Source organism: Triticum aestivum, chromosome 3B (genome assembly GCF_018294505.1).
Source record: "Triticum aestivum cultivar Chinese Spring chromosome 3B, IWGSC CS RefSeq v2.1, whole genome shotgun sequence".
Taxonomy (NCBI): Eukaryota; Viridiplantae; Streptophyta; class Magnoliopsida; order Poales; family Poaceae; genus Triticum; species Triticum aestivum.
In genome coordinates this window covers 360,640,581-360,661,169 of record NC_057801.1, presented here as the reverse complement: position 1 = coordinate 360,661,169, position 20,589 = coordinate 360,640,581, and the positions used below count along the sequence as shown (strand labels likewise).

General features: G+C 45.7%; 1 protein-coding gene across 3 annotated transcripts in view; it reads left to right on the top strand.

Annotated features, from left to right (window-relative positions):
* The first annotated feature begins 6,620 nt into the window (after positions 1-6,620).
* The window catches only part of LOC123069905 (light-mediated development protein DET1), a 36,001-nt gene continuing 22,032 nt past the window's right edge, over positions 6,621-20,589 (top strand). For all 3 annotated transcript variants that reach the window (XR_006433185.1, XM_044492874.1, XM_044492875.1), the window contains exons 1-5: positions 6,621-6,837; positions 8,169-8,593; positions 8,714-8,942; positions 9,414-9,509; positions 20,382-20,450. Coding sequence is in view for 2 of the 3 variants with exons in the window: in XM_044492874.1 (XP_044348809.1) it covers positions 6,757-6,837; positions 8,169-8,593; positions 8,714-8,942; positions 9,414-9,509; positions 20,382-20,450 (900 nt within the window). In the remaining variant the exon portion in view is untranslated. The remainder of the gene's footprint in view (positions 6,838-8,168; positions 8,594-8,713; positions 8,943-9,413; positions 9,510-20,381; positions 20,451-20,589) is intronic.

Genomic DNA, 20,589 nt, shown 5'->3' with positions numbered 1-20,589 from the left:
ATATAAGGATTTTCAATGCAATTCACCGCACAATACATATAAATTTCCTCTAGATCAATATCAAGGAATTCCTCAAGGTTATATTCTAGAATATGCTCAGTTATACGTTTCATTTCTTCATAACCCAAAAGCAAACTAAGTTCATTATGATGTGCAGGGGAAATCAAGTCATCACAATTTTTGGACACGATTCGATCATGAAACAATTTGCATTGGAGATTTGAATGACCATGTTCATTGCAAAGTTCACAAGTATGGCAAACAAATTTTAAATTTTCAGCATAAACATCTAGAATTTCTTGCAACCATTTAGTTTCTAAATACTTGTGCCTCTTGCAAAATCTATCTTCCATATTTGGTGTGTACTTGAAAACTCTATGCACTCCACAAAAGTTGACATGCTTATAAGAGACATTTTCATCATGACTAGTGCAATCATCATTAGTACTATGGATATTCAAAGAGTTCATACTAACAACATTGCAATCATGCTCATCATTCAAAGATTTAGTGCCAAACATTTTATAGACTTCTTCTTCTAGCACTTGAGCACAATTTTCCTTTCCATCATTCTCACGAAAGATATAGAAAGATGAAGTGTAAGAGGCAAACTCAATTCCATCTTTTGTAGTTTCCTTTTACAGACTAAACTAGTGATAAAACAAGAAACAAAAAGATTCGATTGCAAGATCTAAAGATATACCTTCAAGCACTAACCTCCTCGGCAACGGCGCCAAAAAAGAGCTTGATGTCTGTTACACAACCTTCTTCTTGTAGACGTTGTTGGGCCTCCAAGTGCAGAGGTTTGTAGGACAGTAGCAAATTTCCCTCAAGTGGATGACCTAAGGTTTATCAATCCGTGGGGGGCATAGGATGAAGATGGTCTCTCTCAAACAACCCTGTAACCAAATAACAAAGAGTCTCTTGTGTCCCCAACACACCCAATACAATGGTAAATTGTATAGGTGCACTAGTTCGGCGAAGAGATGGTGATAGAAATGCAATATGGATGATAGATATAGGTATTTGTAATCTGAAATTATAAAAATAGCAAGGTAACTAATGATAAAAGTAAGCGTAAACGGTATTGCAATGTTAGGAAACAAGGCCTAGGGTTCATACTTTCACTAGTGCAAGTTCTCTCAACAATAATAACATAATTGGATCATATAACTATCCCTCAACATGCAACAAAGAGTCACTCCAAAGTCACTAATAGCGGAGAACAAACGAAGAGATTATGGTAGGGTCGAAACCACCTAAAGGTCATCCTTTCTGATCGATCTATTCAAGAGTCCGTAGTAAAATAACACGAAGCTATTCTTTCCGTTCGATCTATCATAGAGTTCGTACTAGAATAACACCTTAAGACACAAATCAACCAAAACCCTAATGTCACCTAGATACTCCAATGTCACCTCAAGTATCCGTGGGCATGATTATACGATATGCATCACACAATCTCAGATCCATCTATTCAACCAACACAAAGTACTTCAAAGAGTGCCCCAAAGTTTCTACCGAAGAGTCAAGACGAAAACGTGTGCCAACCCCTGTGCATAAGTTCGTTGAACCCGCAAGTTGATCACCAAAACATACACCAAGTGGATCACGTGAATATCCCATTGTCACCATAGTTAAGCACGACAAGGCATACATCAAGTGTTCTCAAATCCTTAAAGACTCAATCTGACAAGACAACTTCAAGGGGAAAACTCAATTCATCACAAGAGAGTAGAGGGGGAAAAACATCATAAGATCCAACTATAATAGCAAAGCTCATGACACATCAAGATCGTATCACCTCAAGAACACGAGAGAGAGAGAGAGATCAAACACATAGCTACTGGTACATACCCTCAGCCCTGAGGGTGAACTACTCCCTCCTCGTCATGGAGAGCGCCGGGATGATGAAGATGGCCACCGGTGAGGGATCTCCCCTCCGGCAGGGTGGCGGAATAGGGTGTCGATTGGTTTTTGGTGGCTACAGAGGCTTGCAGCGGCGGAACTCCCGATCTATTGTGCTCCTCGATGTTTTTAGGGTATATGGATATATAGGTGAAAGAAGTCGGTCAGGGGAGCCACGAGGGGCCCACGAGGGTGGGGGGCGCGCCCAGGGGGTAGGGCGCCCCCTGACCCTCGTGGCCACCTCGAAGCTTCCCTGACGTCTACTCCAAGTCTCCTGGATTGCTTCGGTTCCAAAAATAACTCTCTCGAAGGTTTCATTCCGTTTGATATTCCTTTTCTTCGAAACACTGAAATAGGCAAGAAAACAACAATTTGGGTTGGGCCTCCGGTTAATAGGTTAGTCCCAAAAATAATATAAAAGTGTATAGTAAAGCCCATAAACATCCAAAACAGATACTGAAATAGCATGAATACTTCATAAATTATAGATACGTTGGAGACGTATCAAGCCTTGTGCCGTGTGTTCTGAAGTAGGCGCTTGCACTCGGCTTTGAGAACCATAGCCGCGTCTGCCTCGTGTTCCTCAAGACACCTGTAGAAGGTCTGCAATCAAACAAGACAACACTGATCATTAGTACAATCACCAGGTACTGTTGATTTTTAATTCTGTAAAGGAGAAATTACCCACAACCGCCGTCTCACAATGTCGGCCACCATCTCGCACACGACACCGTCGACCATCTCCCCCGGTGGGGCTAGGGCAGCCTCGTACAGCTCCCAGGTCACTGCTAGTTGTGGAAGCTCACCCTCACCGGGTAACGTGACCCACCCCGGGAAGTGGTGCTAGACTAGAGTACCAAGGACCTGGTTGGGCCTGCAGACACCATCTGCGTGTATCCAACCCCTGCAGTATGACAAGGCCAACACATTAGATATTAATTTGAACAAACATGAAGGCAAAAGGTTCAAAAAGAGTAAATTAATGCACTTACTTCTCCCCCGTTAGGCTGAATCAACCACCTCTGGTCACGGGTCGCCGGCACGAACGGTAGCTTAGTACCACCATGCTGGTAGACCTTCTTGCCCTCCTCAACCCACTCGCTCTCGCTGAAGCTATCATTAGATAAGGTCTCCTCGACATCATCATCATGGTCGCTAGTCTCTGTAGTCACGTGTGACAAAGACTTTGGGACCCTAGTCTCCTGGGAGGAAGACTGTGGGACCCGAGTCTCCTGGGAGGAAGACTATGGGACCCGAGTCTCCTGGGAGGAAGACACTGGGACCCGAGGCTCGGCGACCAGAGGCTCGTCGATCCGAGGCTCGTGGACGGGAGTCCGACACGGGTCCAGGTCAGACGGGTCCACCTGAGACGGAGCACTCTGGTGGTCCGGAAACTCAGCGAGGGGTGGCTGCGAGGAAGGTAGAACAACCTTCCCACCTCTCCCAGCGCCCCGCCCACCTCTACCTGCACCCCTCTTCTTCCCCCGACCTCCTCTCCCGCCCGAAGAAGAAGCACTCGTCGAAGGTGCTGGGGGTGTCTGCATGCTGTCTACCAGTGCCCTCTGAAGGTTCTGGGGTGCAATAACAATACCCCTACCATGCGCTGAGGTAGGAGGCTCGGAGCACTCTCGACCCAAGCCCACCATCTGTCAACACCTGCAATGACAAAGAGTAAACAAAATTAGTACAACATAAACATAATAATTTTTTTAGTGTGTATCATCATCATGAACATAATAAAAAATTGAATACCTAATAACATAAACTAATTAATATCGGGGTGTAGGTGTCGGGGTGCCGTGTCGGGATCTCGGGGTGTCGTGTCGGGGGTCGGGTTGTCGGTGGTGTCGTGTCGGGTGTCGGTGGTGTCGTGTCGAGGGTCGAGGGGTCGGGGTGTCAGGGTGTCGTGTCGAGGGTCGAGGGGTCGGGGTGTCGGGGTGTCGTGTCGAGGGTCGAGGGGTCGGGGTCAGGGGGTCGAGGTGTCGTGGTCGGGATGGCACGATACCCCTGATCCCGATCCCTCGACCCTCGACACGACACCCCGACACCCCAATCCCTCGACCCTCTACACGACACCCTGACATCCCGACCCCTCGACTCTCGACACGACACCCCCGACACCCCGACCCTTCGACCCTCGACACGACACCCTGACCCCTCGACCCTCGACACGACACCCCGACACCTCTTCTTCTTTGTTTACTTTTTTTTTCATCTTTCTTGTTTATTCTTAAAAAAGAGAAAAAACTACCTAAACTAATTAAACTAAATAACCTAATTAAACTTAAACTAACTAAACTAAAAAACCTAAACTAATTAAACTAAATAACCTAGACCAATTAAACCTAAACTAACTAAACTAGAAAACCTAAACCAATTAAATCTAAACTAATTAAACTAAACAACCTAAACTATTTAAACTAAATAACCTAAATTAATTAAACTAAATAACCTAAACAAATTAAACATAAACTGAATAACCTAAACTAACTAAACTGAAAACCCTAAACTAATTAAACTAAATAGCCTAAACAAACTAAACCTAAACCTTAGCTAAAAACCCATAATTAATTGAACCTAAAAACTAACTAAACTAAAAAACAGAAAAAAAAACAGGGTGTCATGGGCTCACCGTGGGGGCGGCGACGGGTCGGGGAGGGGGCGGCGACGGGGCGGTCCACCGGCGGCTGCAGCATGGAGGCGGCAGCGGGGAGGCTCGGGAGGGGGGTGGGGAGGCAGGGAGGGGGCAGCGACCGGAGGGGGTGGCTACCGGGCGAGGGGAGGGGGGGCGACGGGGCGACGACGGAGAGGTGGTGGGCCGGTGGGACGACGGGGTGGTGGGGCGATGGGGCGGCGGCGGTGCTCGTTGGGCGTAGAGGAGAGGAGAGGAGAAAGAGAGAGGGCGACGGCGGGGGCGTGGGACATTATCTTATTTTGAAGCTTTGCCGTCCGCAAGCTGAGGGCAACGGACTCTTTGCCGTCTGCTGGCGAAACATCAAAGAGGGGGCCCATTAGGGCTTAACAACCAGTGGGCCAAACACCCTCTTTGTCGTCAGCTAGCGGCGGCAAAGAAGCTTTGCCGTCAGCTAGCGGACGGCAAAATATTAGCTGATTGCAAATCATTCCTTTGCCGTCCGCTGCCTCTTTGCCATCTGCTTTCTCGTGGCTGATGGCAAAGACATTCTTTGTCGTCTGCTAGTAGACCACAAATCTTTTGATTCCAGTAGTGATTGGAATCGCAACGGGAACCTGTGTTTAAGTTCCGAAAATTGTAAATTATGTATCACAAAATTGTTTCATTCTGCAGAGGGTCCAAATCGTGTACTCCCATCCACCCCTTGTTCAAAGACTGTCTGCTCATTTAAGACCTGGATAGCAAGAAAGAAGACTAATTGGAGATGATTGAGCTGAGATCATTCCTCCCCAGCGTGAATGCCAACTATCTTGCATCGCTTGAACCTCAATGTCTGGATGTTCAGAGGGATTTGATACACCAGAACATCTGAAAGCAAACACCCACGATTGTCTTATCCATAAATTTTCATGAATGTAGGATCGATAAAATTCAGTTAGCATGAACGATTTCAAAATGTAGTTTTTAATGTTTCAAAAAAAAAATCCAGAGAAGAAATCACCTCAGACAAACTTCAAACCAGAACAAAGATCGGGTGTTGCCGGCAAGCTCCTGCGACCTACTCGATCCAGATCGTCGGCTCAAACCCGCTGATGCACATGAAGCTTATAGGCAGAGTTTGAGTGCAGAGGAGGACAACCATGGAGGCCGGTGTGGGAGGCGCGAGAAGGTGATGAACGGTCGAGACAAATCTCGGCTGGATTCGATAACCAGGGGAGGAGGGCGACGGGGTTGGCGGTGCCGTCCAGATCAGGGCGTGCACGGCGAGACGACGCCGTCGCAGCTCGTCGGCGGTGTAGGTGAACGAGGGAGACGTCGGCTCTACCTCATCTGGCTGTCCGCTGCGTGGGAAAGATGGCAGGACGGGTGGGAGGTGCTGTTGGCGTCGGGGGTCGCTGTGGAAGAGGGCGACTCACTGGTCGCTTCAGCGGTGTCGGTGGCAGAGGAAGAGGAGGGTCAGGTGGCGGCGCTCTAGGGCGCAAGGCAGGCGACATGGGTAGTGGGGGGAGTTGTTTCGAGCAAGGCATCACACAAATTGAGGGGATTGCGATCAACTTCCTTTTTCGCATGCCTCACGCGTGATTTTAGGGGTTGCGAACATGAGCGCGTCGTATTTTCCTCGGTGGAGCACGGTTAGTCAACCTAAGTTATAACCTAAATTACAAAACGCACACCAGAAAACAGATTAGATTAAGCCTAGCTGTTAGATCGAGTTTAGGGATCTAATCATGCGGTGGTAATGGATTCGTGCACGTCTTGTGGGTGTATTTAAAGAAGATAATGTTGGATTGTTTATTGGTACTACCTCCGTTCGGATTTATTAGTCCCTCTTGTATTTTGTGTCAAACTTTGACCTTCAATTTAACTATAAAAAATAAGTTATATATCATAAAAATAGTACCACTGGAAGCCTCTTTCAAATATGAATGTAACAATATAAGTTCTATAACATACTACATATATTTGGTTGGTCAAATTTATGATCAAAGTTAGTTACAAATTACAAAGAAGACGAGTAAACCAGGAGGTACTAGTAGAGATGGAGATAAATAAATAGTGATCATCATAAGAAGCAAAAATCCCCTTCCCACCCTCTCACCTCCACACCAGCGGAAAATAGTAATAATCCCCACCGCCCAACCCCCACCCTCACCCTCCCCGGCGCGTGCGCGTGCGATGCTTCGGCGCCGGCGTCGGCCACGGGTGGTGCAGTGATGGTGGGCTTCTTCCGCAGCGGCAACCTTGCCTCCAGGGTGTTCGACCGCCAGTTCCTCTCTCCGCGCCCCGGCGCAACCGTACGCTTCTTCCTCCTTCCTCCCGCCTCGCTAACCCTCAGAATCGGTGATAGGCGTAGTGCTCTTGCGACTGTGGGCACGCGGAGGGCGGTCGAATGCGGCTGCTTTCCTTGCGTTAGGGCGGGCAGAGGGTGGTGTCGCTGTGGTTGCCGTTGCTACACGTGATTAGCCTTTGTGGCCTGTGGGGGGTTTTGGGGTGGGGTGAGGCCCCATTTTTGGGGTTGTACTGTTGACTATGGTACTCCTGTCTGTGCTGTAGTATGAGAACTGTGGCTAAGATATTTGCCAGAGATATCTAGAGTCTAGAGCTAATGACACTCCTGGTATTAAGCCATACATGGTAAAATATTAATGCGACAATGTCAGCCTTGTGAATAACTAGTACTTCCTCCATTTCTAAATATAAGCCCTTTTAGAGATTTCAATAAGGACTAGTACATACGGATGTATATAGACATATTTTAGAGTGTAGATTCACTCATTTTGCTGTGTATGTAGTCCATATTGGAATCTCTAAAAGGCCTTATATTTAGGAACGGAGGAGTAGCTCATAAGCAGTGAAATGTCACAAAAAAAGAGGTTAAATGAAGTAGGCAATGGTTGGAGTGAACTGACACATTCCACCTATCACCTTAACAATTTTAGGATAATTTGTACAACAGGGCGATGCAAGATTATCTTATCCCTATGACTTAGACAATTATCTATGTCAAGTAGTTTAGTTAACTAGTTTATGGTTCAGAAAACAAAACAATGGTGTAGGATGTCAAGCTTGAAACTGAGTGTGAGGAATAATGCAGCAAAATCCTTGGGACTTCTGAATTGAGATTTTTTTGGGTGAGTTGTTATGTTGTGCAGAACACCTATCAAGCATGAGCAAACAAGTAAACAATTGCCTAGTGTGTGAGATTGAAAATAAAAATACATGCAACATTGATGAATTTGTTATTGCCTGTGTCCATAATCTAGGATAGATGAAACATGCACAAAATCTGCACACTTGATGCTGTGGCAATACTTTTAGATGAAGATATTCATTACCCAAGATGGGGAGTGTAACTGTCAAAAGTTAAAGTTCAAGAATGTAGGCTCATATCTTTCTTTTAGGTAGACATAATTCACACTTGTTGCTGTATATTTTTTGATGACTGATGTGTGTTGTCTTCCTGTAATAACTATTGGAACTCACATGCTTTGGTGTTCTAGCATGCTTTTTATATTGAGTCTTGGTTATGGCCTTGTGATGGAGCAAATTTCTGCAACCTTTTTATTATGCAACTTAAGAAGATCTAAGTGGTTTTTCTTCTCCTTCCCTTTTCCATTGTTGACAGGTTAATACTGTCAGACAATTCTATGAGAATTTGGTTCCAAGTTACACTATATACGACATAGATTGCCCGGATTATTCGTTTCGCAAGTTCACTGATGATGGCAAGTATCTTGTGGCCTTTAGTCGAAACCATCAAGATTTGATTGTGTACCGTCCCATCTGGTTAACGTTTTCATGCCATGAAGAATGTGATTCTCATGATCTTCCGGCCAATGCAGAGAGATTTGACAGTTTCTTTAAGCAGCTCTACTCAATCTCACTTGCATCCAGCAATGAGTACATTTGTAAGGACTTTTTCCTCTACATGGAGTGCCATCAATATGGCTTATTTGCAACGTCAACTGCACAAAGTAATGACTCAAGTGCCACTGATGGTGCAATTCACGGGGTACCATCAATTGAGAAAATAACTTTCTATCTTGTGAGGTACAGTTATCTATTTGTCCTGATTTAGGAAGTGCAGCTTTTAACTCAAACTAAAATATATTCTGTAACCATGCTTTCCTACATTTGGGTGGATTAGCACATCTGTATTTTTGTTATTAGGTTAGAAGATGGTGCAATACTAGACGAGAAAGCTTTCTGCAATGATTTTATCAATTTGGCTCATAGTATTGGTGCTTACTTGTATGAGGATCTGGTTTGCATTGTCTCTCTTCGATATCAAACAATACATGTCCTACAAATCCGAGATTCCGGCAGCCTTGTTGAGGTACGGAGAATTGGTGCATTTTGCCGGGAAGATGACGAACTATTTCTTTATTCACATGGCCAGGTACATGCAAATCTTTGTATTTTTTCAAGATTGCTTGGTCTGCAGTCTGTACATGGGTTGCATTCATTTTCACATATTTGTTTCTTCCGGTTCGCAGCATCTACCTATTAGCCTGTTTTGACGTACCTTTGTTAACATGTTCTCAGTTATACGATTACTTTTAGAACATGTGTGCAGCATACCACATGGTTTAGCGAGACATATAATTTTAGTTTATCTGGCAATATCATTATAAATCTCTGGTTTACTATCGAATTTCAAATTATTGTTTGATATTCTTTCGTTCATCCTCTCTAATTGTTGTCTGAAAATAGTCTTGTTTTACCCACATCACTTATATACAGCAAATATCCTTTGGAGGCTGTAGCAAACCTTCATGTCTGCAATCTGTCATCCTTGAACAAGACTTTGGAAATTGTCTGTTATTGAACTTGTGAACTACGAAATTGATAATGGAGTTTATGCTTGCAGGCTGCACAGGGGAATTCTTTTCTTCCTGGCATCAAGCAACGGTTGCTATCATTTATTTTCCGCAAGACTTGGAATGAGGAACCTGATCAGGCTTTGGTTAGCTACTTAGCTATCTTACACATTTATTTGCTATGTGATCTTGATCTGCACTTTGCATTCTTACTCGCTTAGTTATTGCCAGGTTGATCTCAATATTTTGAATCCTCACGTCTGTTAGGAATATGCAACTTGTATTCTCACGGGGCCATAGACCGGTATATATACATGTACATGTGTAGGAAATATTCAGGAAACCCCTTATACAATGGGGTAAATATAAAAGACTACATGGCTATATGTATAGTACTCTTAACACCCTCCCTCAAACTCATGGTGGATGAACAACACTGAGTTTGGAGAGATAGAAGCCATGCTGCACTCTAGTCCGGGTCTACGTAAAGAAATTCGCCAACTGTAACTCGGAAGGCACATACTGAAGAGCAATAACCTGATCCTGCACATCAACGTGCACATAGAAAGCATCAACACCAATATGCTTGGTTAGCTCATGCTTCACAGGGTCATGTGCAATGCTAATAGCACCTGTACTATTAGACAATAGCAGAGTCGGTGTAGTGAAAGAAACACCAAAGTCCTAAAATAACCACCGTAACCAAGTCGCCTCCGCAGTCAAAAGAGCCATAACTCGCAACTCAACCTCTGCACTCGAACGGGAAACTGCAGTCTATTTCTTCGTCTTCCATCGTCTTCTAGGCAATGAGAGAACCACCAAGAATAACATGGTAAGCAGAACGTGAACGGCGATTTGAGGGATCACTAGTCCAGGTAGCATCCGAATAGGCCTCAAGCCGTAAGGAATTGGAGCGAGGAAAGAACAGACGACGAGAGATCGTGCCCTGAAGATATCGGAGAACACGAAGGAGGTGACTATAGTGAATCGAAGTGGGAGCAGAGACAAACTGACTCAGAAGATGGACTGCATAAGAGATATCTGGATGAGCGACAACTAGATAGACAAGACTCCGAACAAGATGATGGTAACGCGTCAGATCAGACTAGGGGTCACCATCAGTATCACGAAGGTGGACATCGAGCTCCATGGGAGTCTCAACAATGTGCTCATCAGTAAGAGCAGCACGAGCAAGAAGATCTTGGATATACTTCTCCTGGGAAATAAAAAAGCCATCTGAGGTAGAAGAGACCTCTATCCAAAGAAAATAGCGAAGAGGGCCAAGATCCGACATAAGAAACTGTTCACTAAGACGAGCCTTCACAAAGACAATATACTGCCAGTGATAATCATGTCATCAACGTAGAGAAGAAGAAGAGTTCGACCAAGAGTAGAAAGATGGACAAACAACGCTGGATCATGAGCACTCGTTGAAAAACCAGCAGCGGTCACCATAGAGGCAAAATGCTCAAACCAAGCGCGAGGGGCTTGCTTAAGTCCATAGAGAGAGCGACGAAGACGGCATACCATGCCATCAGGAACAGAATACCCAGGTGGGGGCTGCATGTAAACCGCTTCACGCAGCTCACCATTAAGAAAGGCATTCTTAACATCAAGCTGAGACACAAACCAGTGGCGAACAAAGGCCATGGCAAGAAGTGTGCGAACAGTGGTCATATGGGCCACAAGAGCAAAAATCTCATCGTAATCACGACCATGCTCCTGTTGAAAGCCACAAGCCACTAGACGAGCTTTGTAACGCTCAAGAGAACCATCAGAGCGAGTCTTAACCTTGTAGACTCACAAGTGATGGGGCGAACACCGGGAGGAAGAGAAACAAGATCCCACGTGTCTGTGTGCTCAAGAGCAACAAGCTCCTCTGCCATCGCAAACTGCCACTCGGGATGAACAACAGCTTGACGATAAGAAGTCGGCTCAAGAACAACAACACCAGCGCGTGGAAAACCAAGGCGATCAACAGGCGGAAGCGGGCAAGGATGCAACCCATAAGTAGGCTGAGACGAGGAAGGTGGCACATCAGTAGACACATCCACATTATGTAGATGACGAGTATAATACTGCGATGACGAGTATAATACTGCGGAAAAGATGGAAGAATACCAGGAGTATTCACCGAGAGAGGCGAAGGTGCAGAATCCTATGACGAGCGAGGTGAGGAAACCATGGGAGATGGTGGCACGGATCTGCAACAGTCGGAGAAGCTGGGGTAGTAGGACGGACGGGCAAGGGCTTAACTGGAGTGATAAGCGTGTCAGGAAAAGTGAGGAAAGATATATCCTCTACTGAAAAGGCCAAGGAAGATGGACGCGGGTAGATGGGACGAGACTCATCAAAAGTCACATCCCGAGAAATACGCATCCGACGACCGACAGGATCCCAACAACGATAACCCTTATGCTCATCGCTATAACCTAAGAAGACACACTCAACAGACTGAGTAGACAGTTTGGTGCGTTCATGAGGGGCGGGAAGAACATAGCAAACACAACCAAACAAACGAAGTGCCGAGTAATTAGGAGAACGATCAAAGAGAAGTTCTGAAGGAACGCAACCCTATAGAGCATTGGACGGCTGAAGGTTGATGAGATAGGTGGAAGTGGAGACAGCCTCAACCCAAAAGTGAGGCGGAAGAGAGGCGGCGCTCATCATCGCACGGGCCGTCTCAAGAAGGTGACAATGCTTGTGCGCAGCGACACCATTCCGAGCATGAGTACCAGGACAAGAAGCAACATCTTGGAGATATACTCTCCAGCAGAGTCAGCACGAAGCACATGAATAGGCATAGAGAATTGAGTGTGAACCATGGCAGCAAAACACTTATAGATAGATAAGACCTCACTATGAGAAGACATGAAATATATCCAGGGGTGGCGAGAGAAATCATCTATAAAGATAATATAGTAGCGATGACCCCCTTTCGAGGCAAAGGGAGAGATGGACCCCAGACATCAGAGTGAACAAGGTCGAAAGGACGCTGAGATACAGTGTCGCTATGACGATAAGGTAACCGGACCTGTTTACCAAGACGACAACCCTGGCAGTCTATGTTGGCGCCCCCTCCTCGCAGCGCCGCTTCTTCTACCTCAACAACTCTCTCTTCCTCTTGTTTCTCTCAAGGACGCAAACCATGGAAGAAACCGAGAAACACACACACTCACACACCAAGGAAGAGAGCCAACTAGCTTTGCCGTGAGGCACTTCCTTGGCAATCACAAGTGTTACATTTTTTCTCAGCCCTCCGGGCCACTTTTCTCATCGCTCATTGACGCATATATATACAAGACCATACACGCACTTGCCAGCCACCTCTCTCGGGCAACTAATCCCACTAACTTATGCATGCACTATCAGGCCTTATCCTACTCATGGAATCACTCCAACAACCAACACGACTTATCCGTGCAGGCCTCTGACTGAATCCTTTCCTAGTACTAACTAGGCATGCAACTACCTAAACAGATTAGCTTTGCATCTGTGTACACGTGAAGCACAACTCTGACGTGCACACCTGTCGCAGCTGGAACTACATGCATGACTCAAAAACAAGAAATAATCTAAACTTAGCACTAATAGCAAGATTAGTTCCAACAGTCTAAAGACACACCGTCGGAGACGGGTCCAAGAAGACCACATTGAACTAAAGATGAGAGACGAGAGCCACACAAGTGACCAAGGCGATGATGCCACTGCTGAAAAGAGCTGGTAGACATGGCAACAGAGGCGGAAAGACTGGCAGCGGTGGCAGTGGAGGGAAGGTGTAGCCAGTCAAGCTCCCAAAGACCCTGGGAGTCACGGTGTCGAGGGCCAGCACCAAGGAGAACACCAGTGTGACGGTCCAGAACGGAACATGAGTCAAAGTAGAGAATGACCCTATAACTAGAGTCAACAATCTGACCACCAAAAAGGAGCTGCATGGTAAGTCGAGGAACATGAGCAACTTCAGGAACATGAAAAGATGAAGTGCTAAGAACGCCTCGGCTAGTAAGCGGGAGAGAAGTACCATAGGCAGTAATAACATGAACAAGAGTCGAGAGATGGAATGGATGGCAAGGTGGATGAATCATGAGTCACACGGAGATGTACCTGCGTGTGTAGAAGGTGGTCTCACAATGCCAGAAGAGTCGGTAGCAGAACTAGCAGTACCTGTCGATGGAGAACGGAAGATGCAGGTCGCAGGCATCGAAGTCATGTAATCTCTTGCTCAGTCAAGAGCTCAACTGAAGAAGTCGGCGTAGATGCACTCGACAATAGAGAGCCGGAGGTAGCCAACAGGTCGCGAAGTCACGCAATCTCCTGCTCAGTGAAGTACACATCCGGATTAGGCGACGTAGCAACACCGGGGAAGGAGCGGCCACCACCACCTCTGGAAGCCACTAGATGTGGCGGTGTAGCATAACCAGTAGTGTTCGCAAAAGCTGATGAAGGAGACGAGGCCGTATGCAGGCAAGCACCAAGTGCCAAGGGAAGACGCGTGTGCGAGGTGGTCCATGGAGCCATATACACCAACACTGTCGGGGAAAGTCGCGAGAGGAGTCGATGTAGAGCGACAAGCACTGGTGGAAGTCGCGAGAGGAGTCGGTGTAGAACGACAATCACAATGTGCGGAGGTCGAGAGAGGAGTCACTGAAGAGCGACCAACATAACCTGTAGAAGACGCCAAAGGGGTGGACGAGCATCAAGCACCGAGGAACGACGCATGTGCGAGACGGAAGTAGTGAAGGGAACACCGTCAGGAGACGGGTAGCAAGGGACATGCGTACCTAAGGAAAACATCTCTCTCTCTCTCTCTACTCGCGAAGACCCAACAGCCGAGCTAAGACAGCCGGAGCAGGCAGCTGCGGAGCAGAGCAGATCACAGCGGCACAGGAGGCTTTGGCAGAATTTGTCTGGGCAAGTGCACGAGCGTGAACACACGTCACACCCTTCACGGGTGGTGCAGAAGCAACAGGTGAGCAAAGCACAAGTCATGTGCAGGCACACTCCACGGGCAGATGGGCGTCATGGAATCAGGCCAGGCTTCGAGCAGAACACGCGCGCTCGGATGAAGCTCTCGTGAGGGAGCAGCGACCTGGCACGTGGAGGCCTTCGGGCGTAGATGAGCGGGGCGGGGCGACGCGTGATGAGTGGCCTGGCGTAGTATGCAGCGGATCGGGAGGAGAGGAACACAGCAGCAACCGTTCAGAGAAGAAGCGGCGGCGCACGACGGGATCGAGCATGAGTTGCGGCGTGCGAAAAAAAACCCTAGGGCTCTAATACCATGTTAGGAATATGCATCTTGTATTCCCATGGGGCCATAGGCTAGCATGTACAGGTGTAGGAAATACTAGCAAACATTCCTGTGCACAACGGGAGAAAAATAACATCACAACCCATCACCACACACACAATCTGCTTCATCCACTTGAAGAAGGTAACCCATTTGTTTCGTAGGGATCCTCATTTTCGCCGTCACGGACGTAGGCCGTTCACCTTGTCATAACACGTGACGTGGTCAAGGTGATGGATTCGGTCACCGCATTGCCATTGAACCACACCGGTACAAGAGAACATTTATAACTCAAAAAAGTAATATTGTCGAGCTAGACGTAAGGGCTGCATTCCACAAATTGCTTCCTGATGTTCGTGCACTGTTACATAATGAAAAATTTCTCTCAACCAATATTTGTGTTAATTCGGTAAAATTTGTATAACATCAACCTTCAAATTTGGAGCATAGTAGATGAAACATAATTATTTCCAACAGAAATCTAAATTTGTTAACAGATCACCGAATGATATACACATTACCGTTCAACATATATTACTACAAAAAAATATCATCTGCCCATTGGAAACGAACTGAGATTTATCGAGAAACCACTCAGCAGCAGGGTAATACAATTTGTTCACATTGACAAAGAACAATATTATTCCAAAACTTAGTACGGCTCCGCAGATCAAGCCAGTGGTAGTGATACAAATCAAAATGCGGCTTATCAATCGGCGTGACTGCCACTCACCAAAGTACGGCTCACGCACGCCCTCCCGAAGCAGCCTCACCTTTCTTGGATATGGCATCAAGTTCATGATCGCGCGATTCCTACAATATCTTATGAACTTCAAACAAATCCAAAAACTGCATACATGTTTCTTTGGTGGAATAAACAACACATGCGATCATGAGAACATGCGCTACTAAACTGAACTGGCAAACAAAGTTGCTTTGAGCCCGTGCATTGCAACGGGAGAAAATGACAGTATGCAGAACCAGCTCCGTCGTAGGGTTGAGTGCTCGGGGTGCAGAACCAGCTCTGCCGTAGGGTTGAATGCTCTTAGGGGAGGGCGGTGACAGCAGGGTAGAGCTAGTTGAGACCAGCGCGCGTGTGTTTTTTACATTTTCCTGACAGTATATTTGAATTTTCAATAGCAACTTGTTGGCATCTCTGGTGCAAGCAATAAATAAGCATTTGCAAGCATACCAAATACTAATCCATACTCAATGCATACTGGATCACAGTAGTGGAAGCACCACAACTTTCATTTTCCCTGCTCTGGCAGCCAAATCTGGTTGCCCTGCAACACCAGTAAACAGGTCCAAGTGACTGTAGCAAATGGGGGCAAATTATACAGTGAATTTTCTCTTTGCAACACCAAGTACACTATCCAGGGAGTGGAACTAGTATCTGATTTCAGAATGTTGAAACTTACAGGATATGATCTCATTCTTGGAGTTGACTGGATGTATAAACATAGTCCTGTCACTTTTGATCTCCCTAACATGCAGCTAGGAGTCAAACTCTCTAATGGAGAACACATCACATTCCTGGATGAAAGTTTGCCAACAAGTCCCTGCTCTCCATTGTTACAAGATATGGAAAATATAATGGAGGACATGCTCACTGGAGCCCTGATGTGGATGCAACCAGTGCAGCTTGAAACCATCCATGAATCTGTCAAACAGCCTGGAATTAAGACAATCTTAGAGAATTTCCATGATGTGTTTGAAGAGCCCACTGGTCTACCTCCAAAGAGAGATTGTGACCATGCAATCAACTTAGAACCTGGAGCCCCAGTTATAAACCAAAGAGGATACAGGCTACCACATCACCAGAAAAATGCTCTAGAGGAAATTATTAAAGACCTTCTGCAAAAAGGGATAATTAGATTAAGTCACGGTCCATATTCTTCTCCAGCCATCTTGGTCAAGAAAAAGGACCTGACTTGGAGGTTATGCATTGATTACAGAAGATTAAATGCCCACACCATCAAGAACAAGTATCCCATACCAATGATAGAAGACGTACTGGATGAACTTAATGGAGCAAAGATTTTTACCAAGTTGGACCTCAGAAGTGGTTATCATCAAATCAGGATGAAAGAAGGAGATATTGAAAAAACTGCCTTTAGCACACACATTGGCCTGTTTGAGTTCCTTGTCATGCCATTTGGAGTGACAAATGGCCCACCTTCCTTTACAGAACTCATGCAAACTGTATTGGGACCCCTCCTGAGAGATTGTGTGTTAGTTTTCTTTGATGACATCCTCATTTTCAGTAAAACATATAAGGAGCACTTGGAACATGTGACTCTAGTATTGGAAGCACTCAGGAAACATCAACTATATGCAAAGCTCTCTAAGTGCACTTTTGCACAAAACCAAGTAGAGTATTTGGGATATGTGATCTCTGACAAAGGAGTATCCACAGACCCTGCCAAAGTAGAAGCAATCATTAACTGGCCCACTCCTCAAAATGTGACACAATCGAGAAGTTTTCTGGGCTTAGCAGGGTACTACAGAAGGTTTGTTCAGAGTTATGGGGTGATCTGTAAGCCACTGTTTGATGCATTGAAAAAGGATGGATTTCAATGAACTGATACACAAGCAACTGCTTTTTAGCAACTAAAGGACAAAATGACATCTGCTCCAGTTCTGGCCCTACCAAATTTCTCCTTGCCTTTTGTTTTGGAAGCTGATGCTTCTGGCTATGGGATAGGAGCAGTACTGATGCAGAATGGACAACCTATTGCTTATATGAGCAAAGCACTAGGCCCTAAAGCTGCTGCCTGGTCCACATATGACAAAGAAGCACTAAAAATGGAAGCATTACTTTGCCTCCTCCTCCTTGATCATCAGAACTGACCAACAGAGTTTAAAATACATACAAGAGCAAAAAGTTACTGAAGGCATTCAGCACAAACTTCTCATTAAACTCATGGGTTACAACTTCAGAGTAGAATACAAAAAAGGAAAAGAGAATAGAGTGGCTGATGCTCTCTCCAGAGTTAAATATGCTTTACTTGCTTTGGGGTCAAGTACTGCAATTCCTACTTGGATAACTGAAGTGGTGAACAGCTACAAAGGGGATACAAAATGCTCTGATCTACTTGCTAAACTAGCAATAGACCCAGCTGCTCAACCTCCTTACACCCTAACTAGTGGAGTCCTAAGATACAAAGGAAAAATCCTGATTGGCAATAACAGTGCACTGAAAAACTCTCTGCTCACTTCTTTTCATAAGTCTGAACTGGGAGGACACTCTGGTGAAAGAGCAACTTATCACAGATTGAAAATCCTTTTCACATGGCCAGGAATGAGAAAAGCAGTCCAAACCTTTGTCCAGCAATGCCCTGTCTGTCAGCTACACAAAGCTCAACATGTACACCCTCCTGGGTTGTTACAGCCACTGCCAGTTCCTGATTTTGCCTGGACCCACATTAGCATGGATTTTGTGGAAGGATTGCCCAAGTCTGAGCATAAGGACATGATACTTGTGGTGGTTGACCGTTTCATTAAATATGCTCACTTTATTGCTATGAGACACCCCATTACTGTCAAGACAGTAGCACAAGCCTTCACTGACAATATATTTAGACTACATGGTTTGCCTTCTGTCATTGTAACTGACAGGGACAGGATATTCACCAGTCACCTGTGGCAACATCTGTTCAACAAAATGGGAGTAAAGCTACACTTGAGCACTTCCTACCACCCCCAAACTGATGGGCAAACAGAAAGAGTGAACCAGTGCCTGGAAAACTACCTGAGATGCATGGCTTTTGCTCACCCCAGGAAGTGGCACTCATGGTTGTCCATGGCTGAATGGTGGTACAACACCACATTCCACACATCCTTGAAAATGACCCCTTTTCAAGCCTTATATGCAAGACCACCCCCTCTGATTGCAGAATTGATGCTACCACCAGTAGAGGGAGATGATTACCAAGCTCAACTGGACAGAGATACAATAGCACAACAGATTAAGGACAATTTGCTTAAGGCACAAGAAAGAATGAAGTTCTTTGCTGACAAGAAGAGATCTGAAAGACAGCTGGCAGTGGGAGATATAGTCTATGTCAAATTGCAACCATACAGGCACACCAGTTTAAGCATACACAGACACTTGAAACTTCATTCCAAATACTATGGTCCTTTCAGAGTCATGGAAAGAATTGGAGTTGTAGCTTATCGCCTCCTTCTACCTGAGGGTTGTCAACTTTACCCCACTTTTCATGTCAGCCAACTCAAAAAGCACATTGGGCCTGAAGCTGTGCCAAACCCAGCATTACCTCTCCTTGATGAGCAGGGGCACATACTCATCCAACCTGAAACTCTGCTTGACAGAAGGTTGATCCCAAGAGTTCAGGGAGACATCAGCATCCCAGTGGTGCAGTGGCACATCAAGTGGCTGAACTTACCAGTGGAGAATGCAACTTGGGAAGATGCGGCTTTTATCCAGAAGATCTTTCCTGATTTCCATCCTTGAGGGCAAGTCTGTTGTTAGTAGGGGGGAATTGTCAGGCCCGCCAACTGTAGCAGTTCACATGACGAGCCACAGTACCATCAGCTATTGCCTGGAGAAGCTACGACCGTCGATCCGTGATCTGACGACCCGGAGGAGAACTTACCGCTTCGCCGATTCAAGTGTGCCCACAACCGTCGATCTCCATCTGGACGGCCAGCATCGTCGCGACCTACTTTTTAAAAGTTACCGCGCTGTCTTTTACCTGTCGAACATGTCACTATCTACTTTTACTCTGAATTTTGCTTTATAAACCCCTCTCCGGCTTGTGGAGAGGGCATTCAGGATTAATCTGGGCTTGGCCCTCGCAGCCGCCGTGTTCCGGCTGGCGAAAACCCTAGCTACCTTGCATCGGATCTGAGTGAATCAAACCTCAAATCTCCCACCGAATTGCTTGTTTTTCTTCGATCTCTTGCAATTTCAGAGACAACCACCACTAGGGTCTGTCAGAGTGCAGACCTGGATGTGGGGCGCCGACATGATACCGCCGTATGGGGACGGCCGAACGCCAAGGGACACCTTGCTGGCCGCCATGGTGGACATGGCGGTGGTGGAGAGCGTCGAGCTAGTGGATCCGAAGGGGGGCCGGATCCGGTAGCCGCCAGGTGCATCGGGCCGCTAGCACCTCGATCTAGTCAACAGCGGCTGCGATGGTAGGGAGAGGGAGAGGAGGGGGTCGAGAGTTTTTTTAGGCAGCGTGGGCTGCGTCGTGCGTGGGATGTGGCAGAAAAAGACTTAGTAAGGAAAAAAAGAAAGAAAGAACGAACAAGCCGTTTTGTCGCTCGGCGGTGGCATACATTGTAATAATAGGTAATAGATCCGAGTCGTTGATCTTTGCGCTTGACACAAAAATTAACGGATCTAAAGGGATGACGGATAGAGAACTATGAAAGCCTCCGTCCTTTATTATTAGGTAAAGATAAAGATGCAGGAAACCCCTTATACAATGGGGTAAATATAAAAGACTACATGGCTATATGTATAGTACTAACAACGTCAATTATGATGCTTAAAATCATCTCTAATTTATTGCATCCACTTCTGAAATATTCGCACTCCCTGTCATTATTGTGTACAGTCAATCTTGCATCTTTTGAATTGTTGAAACAAACTTATGCTTAATTGCTTATTCCCCCTTCTTTCTTGGTCGTGTGGTCTTTCTTGTGAAGGAAAAATGTTTTGTTTCTACTTGTTTGAAATTGTAATTTTTGTTTGCAGAGGGTCCAGCATCTGAAGAAGAAATTTTATTTTCACTTTCAAGACTATGTGGATCTTATCATATGGAAGGTACCTATAGATACTTTCAAGACTAGCTTAAATGAATCATAATAGCAGTAGGATTTTGCTCTGTTTTTCTTTTGCCTTAGTTCTTTCTTTCTTCTCTCTTCTGGTTATTCTTAAGTATTGGCTAGCCTATGTTTTGTCT